Here is an 18,286-nt window from a genome sequence, read left to right as displayed (position 1 = left end):
CATCCAAAGAGCACCATGTCATGGGACCTTTAAAAGACAAATATACAGAACAATGGCAAAATAAACAAAATACAACACAAACTCCTCTGTTATCAATCCCTGAATACAGATATCCAATTGCCAGAAACAAATTTTAACAAAATACAGAGTCAGGTACCATGAAATTGAAAGAGGTTGACATTTAAAATTGTGGAGAACAAGAGAGGAACGTGTCTGTACACACTGCCACCAGGACATCGAAACAGAATTACATTTCTTATGCACATGTCCCAAATATGAAGATGAAAGAACCAAATATTTTCAAAAATTTGAAAAACATATACCAGGCTTCACTACCTACACTGATGACAAAAAGCTTCCTTTTTTATTAGGGGAAGATAATAACACAGCATGGCTAGCAGCTAAATATGTCTTCTCCTGCCACAATATAACGAACAGTAAGTAGAGAATTGTATACATTATCATTTTTATTAGTCTTTATTAGTCATTTTTTTAATTATTGTTTCAACGTACCCTTTGAGTGACATGCACAGAATCTGTTTATTATCTGCAATTATATCATAATTATTCTGTTCACTTGTATTATTATATCAGATGTATTTACTCCTTGTTACTATTTATATGTATGTTTGTTGTTATGCTATGGCAACACAGATGTATTTTTCTTTGTCATGCCAATAAAGCAAACTGAAATTGAAAAAAGAGACAGATACATTTTTAGTGTTGTCTTTTTCGTCAGCAATATTGCCTGTTGATATCACCACAGTCAGCATTTATAATGACAGCGGTGCTGTCTCGTCTCCTATGATCGTTTAGTGAATCTAACACTTGTGGCTTGACAGTTAACAGTTAACTGTCAAGTATAGATTTGATACAGGTTTGTTTATAATGTTATAAGTTAGCAGTAGAATTAACCGGACCCAGGGTGAGTCTGATGAAAACTGCCTTGTCTGTCCAGTCAGCTCCGAGATTGTCTTGCATCGCACAGCGCTGGAGGAATAAGCTACGAGATTAGGTTATGTTAATGAATGTACAGCTCATAGCAACTTAATATGATATAGTGTCTGGCTTTTGTTTGCTATTTAGTGTTGGCAAATGGCTTGAGTTTCCTCTTAGTGAAATAATAGACATGGAAAAGCCAGCGTTACGTAGCGCCTTTTTTTCCCCACCTTATTCAACACAACAGTTGCAATGTTACTTTCAGCTATTCGCTCATGCTCCAGGAAAGTTAAAAAAAGTTAGTTTGGTATTCACCCAAACTTGCACGTGACGTCACGCTCTACTTGCGCAAATTATGAACGCCATGATGTACGGCGGAAGAGCTATGCGGTACACAGGCAAGCCAAACGTATAAGTGTTCGATGAACTAGATTTACAACCTTTTTAAATGTAAATGATCACCCAAATCAAGACTAGCCTAATGTAGGCTCAGTAATGAAATATTCAGCTGTGATAAGGTTGAGTGTAAATAAACTATATTGTATGTATGTATGTTTGTTTGTGTTTTTGTATTAATGTGTAATAAAACACCCCCCCAAAAAACGTATAACACTTATAACACAAATAAAAAACAATTTTGTGGCCACTCAATGTGCAATGTTATTGCCTCTCCTAAAACAAATGCCCCAGGTCTATTTTTTATGGAGCGGCAGGGTGTTCAACAGGCCGGACAGGGAGTGGATGGGCTAGAGCATCTGCTCATTTTCAAAATAAACAGACTCCTGATCGTATTTCACTACACTATTTTTGATGCATGGCGGACGACGGAACAAAACCACCGCGCAGCTAATAATACGGCCATCTGGGCCTGGTGGAATCCAGGATTTAGACTGCTATGTGTCCACAGTTTTAAACCAGGACGGAGCAGGAAAAAGGATCCCTATTGGTACAGACTGAGAACTCACCTTTATCTCTCGTAAGGAGTTTTGTATTTCTTCTACTTTCCTCTCTCGCTCACAGATGAGATCCTTCAGCTCCACCTCTGCAAGACCTAACTGGGACTAGAGAAGACAGACAACACTAACTGTTTCTATAACTAATAACCAGCCTTATCCTAACCCAACCCACAAATGGATTGCCCCTTGGACTATACATCTTGCTATGCAAGAGCATGAGTCAGGTACCTTCTTGATGTGCCACTCTCTCTGAGCAGGGATGACGCGGTGTCCTCGGTGCTCTGCTGTCTCCATACAGATGCAGCAGACACAGGTGTTGTCAGTATGACAGAAGAACTCGAGACCTCTCAGGTGGACAGGACACAGAGGCAGATTGGGTGAAGAGTCACCGGGCCCGCTCAGAGTGTACCTGTTGTAATATTAAAATAAAATCATGAAAAATGAATCAGCCACTATTTTGATAATCAAATAATAATTTCAATTAAGTTTTTTAGCAAGTTAAGTCAATTCTACTGCTACACTCACATGACATATACTCTTCTCACTGCAAATATCTAACCCACCCTTTTAAATCGGGTGGCGTGTTTAAGCTGTCAATGCTCTGCTCAGTCTTTTGCTGCATGCCTGCTGCCGTGCCGCCCAAACAAAAGCTATGCTGCTGCTTTCCGCCATCGCTGCCATCTTTTAAAAGTAATTCACTCCCATACAGTATTAACCTTATGTCGCTTCAGGGGGTTTGAGGAGTACATAACTCAATTTATGAATTCATAATAATAGATTTATTTTAAGACACTGTAGCTCCAGGCTGGATTAAAAAGCTTCTGGAAGGTCAAATTTCAGCTGTTTGTACTCTTGATCTTTTGGTCAAGAATACAATTCTTTCAGTCCCTAGCCAAAGCTCAAAAGCCATAGGTGAGAGTTGATCAACTAGTAATTTGAAAGCTTTGCCTTCTGGCTCAGCTCCCTCTTCACCACGACGGACCAGCACAACCCCCACTTTATTGCTGACGTGGCACCAAACCGTCTGCCCATCTTATGCCACATTTTACCCTTGTTCTCGTGAACAAGACCCCAAGATACTTGAACTTCGTTTGCTTGGAACAGCAACTCACTCCCAAGCCAGAGGGAACAATCCACCGTTCTTGGCTGAAACAATTGCCCCAGACTTGAAGGTCTTAACTCTTATGCCGTCTGCTTCCCACTCAACTGCAAAAAAAGTGGGAGAAAACCACATCATCTGCAAAGAGCAGAGAAGCAATTCTGAGGGCCCCAAACCAGACACTCTCCTCCAGGCTGTGCCATGAGCTCCTGTTTATTCATATCACAAACAGAATTGTAACAAAGGACAACCCTGGCAGACACCCACTTGGGTTGTAGTTGTGTTAAGAATACAAACACACTCTCACTCCAGTTATATTAAGGACCAAATGGCTCATAGCAACGGCCCCATGTATCTCAAACTCATCAAACTATGACCATGACCCCCCAATAACCCTGCAATGGTAAAGAGCTGGTCCACTGTTCTACAACCAGGAAGAAATCTGCATTGCTCCTCCTGGATCTGAGGTTTGACAATCAGTCAGAGCCTTCTTTCCAGCACCCTGGCATAAGCTTTCCCAGGGAGTCTGAGCAGTGTGATAATTGGAGTACACTCTCTGGTCCCCCCTTTTTAAAAATGGGAACCACCATGCCATTCTGCTGGCACTGTCCGCAACCTACAGTACACATGAGAGGCGTGTCAGCAAAGACATCCTAACAATGTCCAGAGCCTTCAACATCTCAGGGCGAATCTCATCCACATCTGGCACCTTGCTGCTGAACAGCTTCTTAACTACCTCAGAGACTTCTGCCATGGATATAGAGGAGGCTTCTCCCTACTCTACCTCCTCCACAGAGGACATGTTGGTCGGGTTAAGGAGTTCCTCAAAGATGCTCTCTTTACGGCTCAACCATATCCCCAGTCTGGGTGAACTGAAGTCCTGCTTTCCCTTCCTGAGTTGTCTAACAGTTTACCAGAACTTCCTTTAGGCCAAACAAAAAGTTATTTTTCATAGCTTCTCCAAACTTTTCCCACACCTGGGTTTTTGCTTCTGTGACTGCCAAAGCTGCAGCCCTTCTGGCCTCCCGATAAACCGTTAAATTAATGAAACTAAAGTAAAAATTTTAGGTGACCTTTAAAGACCATGGGCCCTATTTTAACGATCTGAAACGCAAGTATGTAACGCAAAACGCAAGTAGCTTTGTGGGCGGATCTCGGGCGCTGTTGCTATTATACCGGCGGGATAAATGACTCTTGCGCCCGACGCAAATCTAAAATGGGTTGGTCTGAGGTAGCTAGGTGTGGTTTGGGCGTAACGTGCAATAAACCAATCAGAGCGTAATCTCACATTCCCTTTAAGAGCAGGCGCGCTTGTTCCATGGCGGATTGCTATTATGACGGCGGATTTGCCTGCCGCACGCCAGCGGGAGCTGCCGATGCCAGATGCAGCAAAGTAATAAATGCCCGTCTTTGCCGGGTGGCGATGTTGCTGCTCCTCTCGGGCGCATCTCCTCAAGTCTGGAGAGGATTGCTGCAGCCATGGAGCATGGGCCTCCAAACGCACCACCTGCACCTGTTGTGCCCCTTCCTCTTCCCCCCACTCCGCATTACTCCCGGACCAGATCCCGCCGTAGTTCAACATCACGTCTCCTTAAGTCCTCTAATATTTCCTCATTTATGTCATCAACACATACATGATTCATGGAAATGTTGTGTAAAACACAACAAGCCACAAAGAATGCTGGGACTTTTTGAGGACTGTATTGTAAAGTGCCTCCTGACCTATCCAAACCTCTGAAGCGCATTTTCAGTAATATTTTTCTTTGTAATTATGTATGGTTTGCAAAAATGGGAACTGCTGCATCCATTTAGATGAGAGAAGTGTATGCGCGTTGTGCACACGCTACATTATGGCCAAGCATGCGCCCCTAAAATAGCATCTGAATAACGCGCTACTGACTTTAGACTAGCGCCACTGACTTTAGACCAGGTTTTTCCTGGTCAGTGGCGGAATTGTTTTCTGAAACTGCAGAATAGCACCAAGTAACGTTTGCGCCAGAACACACCTTCTCTTTTCGCTGAACCGCCCCCGGGAGCGTAAATACATTCCCTAATTTACCGACGTGTGTCTGTGGAGGGAAAAGTCCGCTCTGCGTCGGGTGCAAAATAGGAACGATACATGCGTCGGTGTACAAAGGCAATTGCGCTGAGTGCAAGATAGGGCCCCATATGTGAATGATTTGAAAGTAAGTAAGGTAAGGTTAAAAAATCAAGAAGTAATCCGTCCGACCTATGCAGTTATCACAACTTACTAGAGGTTCCCTAGGTAATTCTAGTCCAGTGCAAAAAGGGCTTATGATGTTGGTTCTGTCAGGCAATACTGGCAGGTCTTGTTCCCACATTCCTCTTTTCTTTGTCTTAGCATATTTCCTTGGTATTTGGCCCACCTAACATCATACCATAAATGTGTCCGTTTAAAAAAAATGTGCGGTTCATTTATGTCATTGTGCTACATTTACTCAATCCCAGTACTTTTTCATAATATCCTTGTTCTGTGGAGAGTCAAACCCATTTTAATGTAGCCTAAGGAATGTAGTTTGTCACCTGCGAGGACGTGAGTAGGGTGGAAGCGGGTCATGGTGCTCATTGTTCTGAGCATGGAAGGACGTCTGAGCGTTGACTGGACTGGGGCTTTGGGGGTGAGGGTCATTGAGATAGGGGAGGGTGGTCTGAGGTATCCCGGAAGTTGACAGCCGCTGAAAACGAGTCATCATCTCAGCAAAGATGGTCTCCGGCATCTCCCCCAGCCTCTGTGGTGGAGACAGGGCCAGGCGATGATGATTTTTTTTTGAGTTTGGAACATCCACTCCTCCTCTACCTCTTTCATCTATTGGTACTCCAGTGTTGGCCATCTGCTTGAACTGTTCAGTAATTTCCTTCAGGGTTCGGTTGATTTGGAGCTCTGGTCGCTTTCTGAAGGACTCCTTGCAGAGGGGACACTCATAAAACTCATGGAAGGTGCCCCTTCCTCCTCCGTCCCAGTAGGAGGAGATGCAGGCCTGGCAGAAGCTGTGGCCACATGGTGTTGAGACTGGGTTGTTGAACACCTCCAGACAGATCGAGCAGGTGAACTGGTCTTCAGATAGAAAGGCTACAGGCAGCGCCATAGCCATTCAATGATAAGCTGTGTGAGAGATAGTGTTGGCATTAGAAGGAAATATGTAATTCAGGATATATATACAAATTACTATCCTATGCTCGTATACAATTTGATAATATTTTAATTGATTGACCGCCTTAGAAAGAGGACATCAATCATCAAACTTCTCTGTAAAAAACCTTACCACACATATTTGAATGAACCTTATTTGTTGATTCATAGTGGCGCAACTTATATAATAGGTTATATAACTTATATAATGACTTGATATGGATGTGACTGTATCTGATTTCTTAACTCTTTATTAGAGTTTTAGCATGTGCACCAGATAGATATATGAACTGTAGGAATGAAATGGTTTAGGTACTAATCCTACATTACATGTTGGGTAAGAAGGATGAGTGGTATTTGAGACTCGACATACGCCGGTGGTAACTCAATTCATATCGACAGTACACACAAATCACAGAACACGTGTGCGTTAATCGCGCGACAAAAAATTAATGAAAAGGAATTTATGGCATTTGGATTAGGTCATATCTCGCAATCATAGCATATCATTTCACATGCACATATATTACTCTTTGCGCACCAATTCAACACTCAAGAGTTGTACAGGCAGCTGCGAGCTTGAAACAAAACATAGGGAAATGGAAAGAATGGCACGAGCACAGAGACACCCCAACACGCATGTAAGTGTCTGCTTTGTGTGCGCTTTTGGGGCGGAAACCAAGGGAGGTACTGGCTATCTTATGATTTGTCACCAAAATGTCAAAAGTGGGTTTCGGGCGAGCAGAAATAAACTTTGAGAGTAGAGTTTACCTGCGAGAGTATGTATGCCCTCCAGCCCTCGCAAAGCAGACACTCGCGGGCGCGTGCTGCTGTTTTATACACACAGGTGCCATTCTTTCTCTCTCCCTATGTTTTGTTTCACACTCATAGCTGTCTGTACAACTGCCTGTGAAATGATGAGCTGCTAAATGTTCTTTTTTTCTGACTTTAAAAGTGCTCATATTATGCTCATTTTCAGGTTCATAATTGTATTTAGAGGTTGCACCAAAATGGGTTTATATGGTTCAATTAAAAAAACAACATATTTTTTTTGTACTACATATTGCTGACGCTCCTCTTTTCACCCAGTGTGTTGAGCTCTCCGTTTTAGCTACAGAGTGAAGCATTGCACTTTTGTACCATCTTTGTTGTGATTTGCACATGCGCAGTACCTAGGTAAGGACTACTAGCCAGTCAAAAGCAGAGTATGAGGTCGTGCCCTGACAGTAGCTAGGTAAGGACTACTAGCCAGTCAGAAGCAGAGCATGAGGGCGTGCCACGCTAGCAGCTAGGCGAGCATTATAACGTGTTACAAAGTGACGAGCGTTCCTCACGGAAATAAAGGCTGGACTACAATATAGCTGTTTGGAGCAGTTTGTGAACAGTGTTTTCTGTTGGAGATAGTAAGTCCCTTTGGGGTGGACTTTGGGCTTTTTCACTTTGTAAACTTATAACGTGTACACATATACATATACAGTACAGGCCAAAAGTTTGGACACACCTTCTCATTCAATGCGTTTCCTTTTTATTGTCATGACTATTTACATTGTAGATTATCACTGAAGGCATCAAAACTATGAATGAACACATATGGAATTATGTACTTAACAAAAAAGTGTGAAATAACTGAAAACATGTCTTATATTTTAGATTCTTCAAAGTAGCCACCCTTTGCTTTTTTAATAATAAGGGAAAAAATTCTACTAATTAACCCTGACAAAGCACACCTGTGAAGTGAAAACCATTTCAGGTGACTACCTCATGAAGCTCATTGAGAGAACACCAAGGGTTTGCAGAGTTATCAAAAAAAGCAAAGGGTGGCTACTTTGAGGAATCTAAAATATAAGACATGTTTTCAGTTATTTCACACTTTTTTGTTAAATACATAATTCCATATGTGTTCATTCATAGTTGTGATGCCTTCAGTGAGAATCTACAATGTAAATAGTCATGAAAATAAAGAAACATTGAATGAGGTGTGTCCAAACTTTTGGCCTGTACTGTATGTATGTATGTATGTATGTATGTATGTATGTATGTATGTATGTATGTATGTATATATAAAAAAACACAATAAAGCAAAATAAAAAAGCCAAAAAGCATAATATGAGCACTTTAAGGAGTCACACATTATTACGTAACACATTGTAGGCTAAACAGCGATCTATCACAGACACGGGAGACTAAGGTGATTTAGGTGCCAGTTCTGTGATTGGAGTTTTGTGATAATTTGGCCAAAGTCCCAAAAAGACAGATCAGTCCTTCCTAACACTCAACCTAATCCTTAATTTGAACCAGATGCCTAACTCCAAATAAATCCTGCTTCTAACCTGATCCATCATAAAATGCTTTAATATTTGAAGCGAGTGTTGTAGCACTTCGAAACATTGTACTTGTGTAGGTATTCGGGTAGTACGCAAGTCTTTCTAAATTAGTGTGTTGCTCCTGCACTTTGACACACCCACACTAACATTGACAGTAACACAATACAAGAGAGTAGTTTCACAAGATCAGGAAATTCAGGTTTGGTTGGAACACTGTCTGTTGACCTTGATGTCATCGTTAAATATGGCAACAAACTCTCAAGCTGCAAGTCTTCCACATTTCCTCTACTTTGTTCTGCAATCAGAAATATTAGGTACCAGACTACTTACCAGACCCAAACCGGCAGTGAATGTGGTGCGTGTGTGTGGTAACACCACATTGTGGTGTGTGCTAACCCTAATCCTAACATTGTGTGTATCAAAGCCTGATATATCTTCTTCCTCTGTGCGATAGAGCTCAAACGTTCACAATGTGTTTTTGTATCTTAACATTGTTGTGGCTGTGGATCAACTACAAGATTGGTGGTTCAATCCCATGCTCCTCCAGTCACATGTCAAAGTGTCCTTGAGCAAAGGGCTTAACCCGAAGTTGCTCCCTCGCTGTATGTGTATGTGTCCACTGCTCCTAATGCTTAGGATGGGTTAATGCAGAGATTTAACTTCACTCCATTGTACTGTACGATTGTATGTGACGCATTATAAAGTTCCTTTTTCTTTTTAACCATTACCCAAATTGAATCCTGTTTGGACTTGAAGAATGAATGTAGCCCACATGCAGCTTTCTATTCCTGAAAATATAATACAACTCCACACAGAGAAGCTGCAGTACAGGTAGTGCCAGTTTTCTGGTAGTGAACCATAGGAAAGGGGCTTAGATATGCAGTAAGCACCCTGAGCGTAATGATCATAGTTGGATAAGAGAAGAAATTCAGTTTGATTGTGTGTTTCTCCAATGAGCTTTGAAGGTATTTACAGTTTTGGAGCCACATCTGACAATGTTTCAGATCAAGATTTCATTTATACGGGTTCTATAATCTGATTAGCAGCATCGTCACCAGAATGTAAATTCTTACATTTCTACCCCTGGGTAGCAATAAGTAGACATGGTTTCCTGTCAACCATCCAGAGGTTTACCTTTGTAGGCTGTGGTTAAAGTGGGATCCATTTCTTACTACATTAAAGTCTCTATCCACTACACGGCACTTAAAGAAAACTCACTTTTAACATTAGTTCACCTGTTACTCTCATTATTTCCTTCTTCCAAAACAGTGGTGAGGTACACCAGGAGCAATTGCCAGGAGTTGAGTTCTCATTCAAGCTAAATTATGACTGGTGTGTTAACTGCATGCCAAATAAATCAGGGCACACAAGGCCAAAATGCCTCCTAATCTACCATATGACCGGTAGTATTTAATATTGTTTTTCACTTAGTATATTGGTTTTTTCTTGTAAGGTGACCTTGAGTCAGAGATGGTGTTACATTTGAACTGCCTTGAACCCTATGTGTAACCCTGTCATCATCGACCCAGTGTGGCAGGCCTGCCCGGGGGAGCCGGAGGGGGTCCCATGTTAAAGCCGAACCGACAAGAGTGCAGCTGATGTTCTCCATCAGCGGCAGCCATCATCATCTGATTGTACTACATCTTTCCTGAAGCCTACAGCAATTGGGGGTGAAGAAGGATTCCTGGGCAATACAAAGAGAGACCCCCAGAGGAAAAGAAGGCCGTCTGGGTTCGGGTTCCAGACGGCTACAGTGGAGAAATGCATAATGGAGACTGAACTGCTTTTGTCCATTGCTGGGGCTGTGGCACTGTGGTGGGAGGGTGCTGTTCACAACTTTTAGTTTTGCCGTCAGTAAAGATAGCATGCAGGGGGTCCGTTCCTGTGCTAGGAGGGGAGGCATGTGTCTCCTTTAGGTAGAGAGGGACAGGGATCTAGTGACTGTGCCTGAGCTTCACGTGCTGTGTAATCACAACGCGATACATCGTCTAGCCTTCACGCCATTCCAAGCATGTTGTCTGCAGCTAGTGTTACTGTGGGCGCTTCCTGATCCTGTCTCCAGACCCGGAGCAGATACGTTTTAAGCAATTTCATCTTAAAATTGTATGTTGTCTCATATGAGTTAATTATCTTAAATTGATTTTAAAACCTGACACTCATCAGAGACTTATTATAATAGGTAAAGCTGGTTTTAAAGGTTAACTACAGTTTTTTTCAACGCTATTTCCCTATGTGTTTGTGTCTAAGTGACTGATGGGAACAACAATCTTTGACATTGGTCCAGATCGCTGCAGTCGGCAGCAGAGAAACAAGCTACAATGTAAGTTAACAGGACAATTGTCCAGCTTGTATTTACCTTCACAAAACTGCTTGTTTTGCCACTGACAGGCTCATATTAACATTGTAAGTGTCTGACAACATTATGGAAAGCATTTCTAAGGAGGTCGACCTTTCTGTTAAAGAGTAAGATCCTTTTTTTTAAAACATAAAAATAAATTGCTCTTGCTAAACCCACCAGACTCCATGTAAATAAACAGTGATTTTAGCATCGTAAAATACACTTCGTTCAAAGTCGACAGAAACAAAATAAAACTATGAAAAGCCTATTTGGGTCGTCCACTTTTCCAACCGTAACAACTCTGTGTGAAAATATGTTGGCTAAAAGTCTGGTGGGTTTAGCGCTAGCGACCTCAGAGCGGTTTGTGGTTAAACAGAAAGGTCTTAAATAGGTTTTAAAAAGACCTCTCTCTGTAGAGATCCTTTCCATAATGTTATCAGACACTTGAATAATAATCTGAGCCTTTAAGTGGCAAAAAAACAGCACTTTTAGAGGACCAAATGGACGATGCACATTTGCTCTATAGGGTTACATTGCAGCCCAGTCTGTGGCTGCCGGTTAAATCGTTCACGCTTAATACTGGACCAATTTTTAAATATTGTTGTTCCTATCAGTAACTTACAAACATAAGATCCAATTTTTACATTGATCTTGATTGCTAAAAATATGAGTACAGTCGATAGAAAAAAAAAAAGCCAAATCGGTGTGGTCAACACTGAGTAGCTGCAGCTATGTCTACGAGCTTCCACTCAGTTAAAACGGCAGTTTGTGGCAAGTTTTAGAGTGCCTTTGTGCCTCTTAACAGACACAAAATGTAATTAAAAAGTCTGTGCAACATGAATGGGGCCCTTACTTGACAACAAGATGCATTTTCAACTCAGACATTGTTTAAATTCACCTACCCTGTCTCTATCCTGCTGGTAGCTAGCTCGCCCTGCTAGCTGCTAAATAATACATAATAGTGGTGCTAAAACAGTCTCATATCAATTTGCAACTCATGCTCTCTATCTCCTACCTGCAGCTTCGGTATGCACAGATGCAGGGAGCACCATGCTGTTGTGCTGCAGTGACCATTCTGAAATCCTCGCACAGCCTGCGAGGTAAATGCGTGGTATGGTAAAGCGTGTGCATTCTTAACACTCAGGGTTTTACTGCATAGACGTTCTAGCAAACGCCAAAGAATAATCATCAGCGGCAAAACATTTAACTTTAGCAGTCAAGTTCCCTTTAATCCAGAACTGCTATATTTTACACATAGGGCTAGTGCTACGCTGCATGTGTTTTCAGTTTTACACATAGAGCGTATATAAAACTATGGACAGAGTGTCCTTGGCGTCACCCATTGATTTCTGAAGATGGTTTTCTGAAGATCAAAGTGGGCGGCTCCCCCCATCGCTATATTTACAGTGGTTGTGTCAGTATATAGTATGGCATGCAGTTCAGGAAATGATTGTATATATATATATATATATATATATATATATATATATATATATATATATATATATATATATATATATAAAATGTAGAATCTGAATATATGGAATGGAAGTCTGAATATATGGAATGAAACTTGAGAATATTGAATGAAATCTGACATTAGGTAAAGGTACTTTGTCACATACACATACATGTAGCAAAACTCATTCTCTGCATTTAACCCATCCCTCAAGGGAGCAGCAGGCAGCCATTTACAGCGCCCGGGGACCAACTCCAGTTATGAGCCAGTGCCTTGATCAAGGGCACTGACTGGAGAACCTAGTATATGTTATTTGATGGTGGGGAAAATCAGAGCAAACTCCACACAGAAAGGCCTAGAACGACCTGGATTCGAAGCCAGAACCTTGTTGCTGTGAGTCCACAGTGCTAACCATTGGGCCACCATGCTGCCATAATAAAATGTGGGGTATACTCGGCTCAGCATGGGAGCGCTGTAACAGTTTATACTCGTGCGTGGCGGTCGCGACACTAGTTGCAGTCTTCTCCTGAACAGCGGTGGTGCTAATGAGGAAAGGCTACCGACTTTGCCGTTTCTACGGACTAGAAGAAGAAGAAAAACCGCTGAAAAACCTCTGGTCGCGCACTCAAAATCCTGGCGCGCCAGCGAGATCTGTCATTTTGACGTCACATTGGTGTGCGTCAGCTCGGCTACGGCGACTGTGAAACAGCCTTAAGGCTCTGGCTCCATCTGGTGCTTTCAACGTGATTAATCCGTACGGATGTTGCTGCAACAAGTGTGACACGATTAGCGAGTCAGCACAAAATCCAGGTTTACTCGTTCACACCGGGACGAGATTGGCGCTTTTGCTCACGTGTCTGGAGCTTCTGAAGTTACAGTAAACACAACTTAGGGGCGCTCAAACACAAAACGGTCTTGCCAAGCACACATACGTAACGGCGAAGAAGATATACGCCAAGTAGCGTCTACACTGCCGGGAAGAAATAAGACGAGGAAGATGCAAGGCAAGATGAATGTGGAGCTGCTGGTCTCGTTGGTGTTGGAACATAAAGCACTTTATGACAAACGCGACAGCGACTACAAAAATCTTGACAAAAGAGAACTGCTGTGGAGTGGTATTGCAGAGCAAATGGGCCTTGATAGTGAGTTTCATTTCACTTGTCTTTCATGTACATAGGCTTGTAACTTTTTCCCACAAACGTTTGACAATCGCCATCGTTTGTGTGCTGTAGTGGAGGAGGTAAAACGGAAATGGAAAAGCCTGCGAGATACATATACAAGAAAAAGTGCCATCTAATGTCAGGGAATGAATTTGCATGTTCACTCGGCTCATCGTCAAAGAAAATCGCTTGGGTGTGAACACAAAAAACGCGTTGAAAAACGCGGGCGAATAACGTGTGCCGATATTCGTCCCGGTGTGTACGGGCTTTAAGGGTGAAGATTGTAGATACGGGCTGTTGTGGAGGAGGACCTTTGAGGTTAAAAGGCGTATTTCTTTCTGTATTAATGTTTGTCTGATAAGCAGGAACTGTCTGGCCTGCGAGGTCCAACATATTCGGTCTTCCACGATAAAACAGTGAATACATTTCTTCATCTGTAGAGGTCTATCCACAATTAATTTTAAAGTGGTTTTCTTTGCTACAGATACCAGACATGTATTTATGATACACGATATTAGGGGTGTAACGGTACACAAAAATCACGGTTCGGTACGTACCTCGGTTTTGAAGTCCTGTACCGAAATGGTCCGGTACGAATACATGTACCGTTACGCTCCTACGCCTAACATTGCATTTGTGTACTCTAATTATTAACGTTACTGTCGCTTCAGGTCGAAATTACTGTCTGCCTCTTGACGTTACACTCTTTCCATGAGGCCGTTTTTTTGCTTCAAAGCGATCTCTCATGTTTTTCCACACTCTCCAGCAAAAGGCTTCTTCTTTTTCCAGCGTGGTGTCTATCTCTAACCATATTTAAGGCCATCTGACTTCCTGTGGTCTGTACATCAAGAATCACACAGATGTTTGTACAGGCCAGTCTTCACTTCTTTTCTTTCTAAGCACATAAGCAAATGCTTTTGTCCAAAATGAAAATATTCAATCTCTATAGGAACAAGAGATAACGCAATTTCTACAATCTCCACTTCCATAATCACCCATTACATTTATTTTCACATTCCTTCACACACGATTAACAATTTTATATCCAATTATAAAACTGAAATACTTTTCTAATACTGAAAATTGCACTTAGCTGAAAAGACCAAACACGGTGGTCAGCTTGTACCTTTTAACACCTGTGTGTACTCACAAGAACATGTTGTCAGTGGACTTTTCTCCTGATAAAGCATTAAGTACCAGTACTTACATATACTCCGTGGTGGAAGAAGTATTCAGGTCCTTCACTTTAGCAAAAGTACTAATAACACACTGTAAAAATACTCTGTTACAAGTAAGAGTTCTGCATTGAAAATGTTACTTAATAAAATTATGTATTATCAGGAAAATGTACTTCAAGTCCATCCATCCATCCATCTTCGTCCGCTTATCCGGTGTCGGGTCGCGGGGGAGCAGCTCCAGCAGGGGACCCCAAACTTCCCTTTCCCGAGCAACATTAACCAGCTCCGACTGTGGGATCCCGAGGCGTTCCCAGGCCAGGATGGAGATATAATCCCTCCACCTAGTCCTGGGTCTTCCCCGAGGCCTCCTCCCAGCTGGACGTGCCTGGAACACCTCCCTAGGGAGGCGCCCAGGGGGCATCCTTACCAGATGCCCGAACCACCTCAACTGGCTCCTTTCGACGCGGAGCAGCGGGCTCGACCCGAGCTCCTCACGGATGACTGAGCTTCTCACCCTATCTCTAAGGGAGACGCCAGCCACCCTCCTGAGGAAACCATTTCGGCCGCTTGCACCCTGGATCTCGTTTTTCGGTCATGACCCAGCCTTCATGACCATAGGTGAGGGTAGGAACGAAAACTGACCAGTAGATCGAGAGCTTTGCCTTCTGGCTCAGCTCTCTTTTCGCTACAACGGTGCGATAGATGGAATGTACCGTACTACCCGATTTCCTCCGACCAATCTCCCGCCTCCATTGTCCCCTCACTGCGCGAACAAAACCCCAAGGTACTTGAACTCCTTCACTTGGGGTAAGGACTCATTCCCTACCTGGAGAAGGCATTCCATCGGTTTCCTGCTGAGAACCATGGCCTCCGATTTAGAGGTGCTGATCCTCATCCCAACCGCTTCACACTCGGCTGCGAACCAATCCAGTGAGTGCTGAAGGAATCCGCATTGTTCCTCCTCAACCTGAGGTTCGACTATCGGCCGAACCCTCCTTTCCAGCACCTTGGAGTAGACTTTACCAGGGAGGCTGAGAAGTGTGATACCCCTGTAATTGGCACACACCCTCTGGTCCCCCCTTTTAAAAAGGGGAACCACCACCCCAGTCTGCCACTCCTTTGGCACCGTTCCAGACTTCCACGCAACGCTGAAGAGACATGTCAACCAGGACAGCCCCTCCACACCCAGAGCCTTGAGCATTTCTGGACGGATCTCATCAATCCCAGGGGCTTTGCCACTGTGGAGTTGTTTGACTACATCAGTGACTTCCGCCCGGGAAATCGACGACAATCCCCCTCATCCTCCAGCTCTGCCTCTAACATAGAGGGCGCACCAGTCGGATTCAGGAGTTCCTCAAAATGCTCCTTCCACCCGCCTATTATCCCTCAGTTGAGGTCAACAGTGTCCCATCCTTACTGTACACAGCTTGGATGGTTCCCCTTCCCCTCCTGAGGTGGCGAACAGTTTTCCAGAAGCACTTTGGTGCCGACCGAAAGTCCTTCTCCATGTCTTCTCCAAACTTCTCCCACACCCGCTGCTTTGCCTCTTTTCACGCCAGAGGCTGCAGCCCTTCGGTACCCCTGCAACTGCCTCCGGAGTCCTCTGGGATAACATATCCCGGAAAGACTCCTTCTTCAGTCGGACGGCTTCCCTGACCACCGGTGTCCACCACGGTGTTCGTGGGGTTACCGCCCCTTGAGGCACCTAAGACCCTAAGACCACAGCTCCTCGCCGCAGCTTCAGCAATGGAAACTTTGAACATTGTCCACTCGGGTTCAATGCCCCCAGCCTCCACAGGGATGCACGAAAAGCATCTAGTACTTCAAGTACTAAAAATAAAAGTACTCAATGCAGAAATATCCTCAGTTTAAAAACTGGAAACAATCTAAACAGTTCTGTCAATCAACTAAATGTTTCAGCTAATCATATCAGCCATACTTGTAGGCCTGTATATTGCTGGGTAGTTCAATTTATAATAAAACATTTAACTACATGTTTCGTGTGCAAAAATCTTAATTTGTAAAGTAACTAGTAACTCAAGCTGTCGGATTTAATGTAGTGGAGTAAAAAGTACTCTGAGTAGAAGTAGAAAGTGGCATGAAAAGAAAAGACTCACCAACATACAAGTGAATCAAAATGTGTACTTAGGTACAGTACTAGAGTAAATGTACTTAGTTACATTCCACCACTGTACATACTTCCAATACTATTGTCTGTGATCTTAACTCACTTTTAGGATAACAGACAGCTGTGTTGAAAACCTTTTTGGTTATTATGAATGTACTACAAACTGCGGTTTATTCCTTCAGCATGGACTAGATACTATCCAGACACTATGAAAGACAACTGATAGACTGAAGAGAATATGGTAAGATACAACATGCAAGACACACAGATCCCACTGATGGGGTTTCTACCCGAATTAAACATGCCTTACCTGTTCTGAGGAGTGAAGTGAGTTCTGAGGAGTGAAGGGATTCCAGAGGAGAGATTATTTTGGCAGTAAACAGATGCAGCATATTTCCAAGACTGTCCCACGTCTTTTCTCCTCATATCAATCAACGTGTCTGCGTGTCAGATGGCAAATTCCTCTCCTTTCTCCTTGCTTCCGTCTTTGTGCTGTTGACCCCTCCCCCTGAAAGGTTTATCCAATCCAACCTGCTCAACAGGTGCAGCTGTGCAGGTATGCCTTTTTAAAAACAATCTCTACTTCTCTCTCTGCCCCTACTTCTCCAGCACACTGACATTCCTATGCTTTTTTTTAAAATCACAAGACCAGGCCAAAATGACATACAGTAATTGATGCATGTACACAATTTACATGTGAAAGGACGCAATTAAGAGGAGATATCAGAAGTAGGCCAATCAAACTCTTCTATGGGATTTACTTACAAGACATCGAGGGAAGTTTTGTTGGGATCCATAGCTAAGAACTAATGGATTTTCTCTGGAAAAGGCAAATTAACTTCTTTTGTAATGGACACAAAAAATGAGATCAGATCAATAGACCTTTTTCACGGCAGACATTTTGACTTGTCATAGTAGGAAAAGCAGAGCTGAAATTGATAATTGATGGCTCAATTCCATCAAGTGTCCCAGTAAGCTATTTCAGTGAGTCAGCGTGCACAATACCAGGACCTCTCCTAAGTGGAATGCAGCCATCATTAATGGTTTTGAATACACCTGTGCTTTTCCTACTATGACATGTCAACATGTCTGCTGTGAAAAAGGTATATTGACAATGACTGCAGATAGTTGTGAACAAAAAATGGAGTTAGCCTAAGTTACTCTTAAATTGAGAAAGATACATGAGAAAAACAACACAAAACAAGCTGTGTCGAGGTAAACTCGAGTAAAATGTCAGCATGAAGAAAAAGAAAATCTAAAGCCACTGGTTACATTACAAGTTCACAACATTTAACTTTACTACAGGTAGTTTCCTAAATCTGTTCAGGTAAAGTAGGCGGTGAATGAAGTCGGTCAAAACAGCTGCTGATGCCCCAACTGACTAAAAATGCGGCATTGTGTGTAGTCAAAACTGCTATAAAAGTGGTGCAGTTCCTGAGCTGAGAAGAACAGACATGTTGAGCAGTGATGCTCAAAGCCTTTTCTTTATGTTCTTTTCCCATCAAAGCTCTAATCATGCACCAAACTAAATTGGGAATAAGTGATAATACACAA

The 18,286-nt window shown here is 42.8% G+C and overlaps 1 protein-coding gene across 1 annotated transcript in view; it reads right to left on the bottom strand.

The window, feature by feature from the left end:
• LOC120569418 (E3 ubiquitin-protein ligase TRIM39-like) overlaps window positions 1-17,171 on the bottom strand; it is a 32,770-nt gene extending 15,599 nt beyond the window's left edge. Inside the window, exons 1-4 of the mRNA XM_039817292.1 lie at window positions 17,043-17,171; window positions 5,539-6,118; window positions 2,124-2,304; window positions 1,905-2,000 (exon numbers count right to left, since the gene is read on the bottom strand). Coding sequence (XP_039673226.1) covers window positions 1,905-2,000; window positions 2,124-2,304; window positions 5,539-6,107 — 846 coding nt within the window. The 5' untranslated portion in view covers window positions 6,108-6,118; window positions 17,043-17,171. The remainder of the gene's footprint in view (window positions 1-1,904; window positions 2,001-2,123; window positions 2,305-5,538; window positions 6,119-17,042) is intronic.
• Window positions 17,172-18,286: the final 1,115 nt, after the last annotated feature.

This window comes from Perca fluviatilis, chromosome 1, assembly GCF_010015445.1.
Source record: "Perca fluviatilis chromosome 1, GENO_Pfluv_1.0, whole genome shotgun sequence".
Lineage (NCBI taxonomy): Eukaryota > Metazoa > Chordata > Actinopteri > Perciformes > Percidae > Perca > Perca fluviatilis.
The sequence above is the reverse complement of the archived record's forward strand: the minus strand, read 5'-3'. Positions and strand labels throughout refer to the sequence as shown.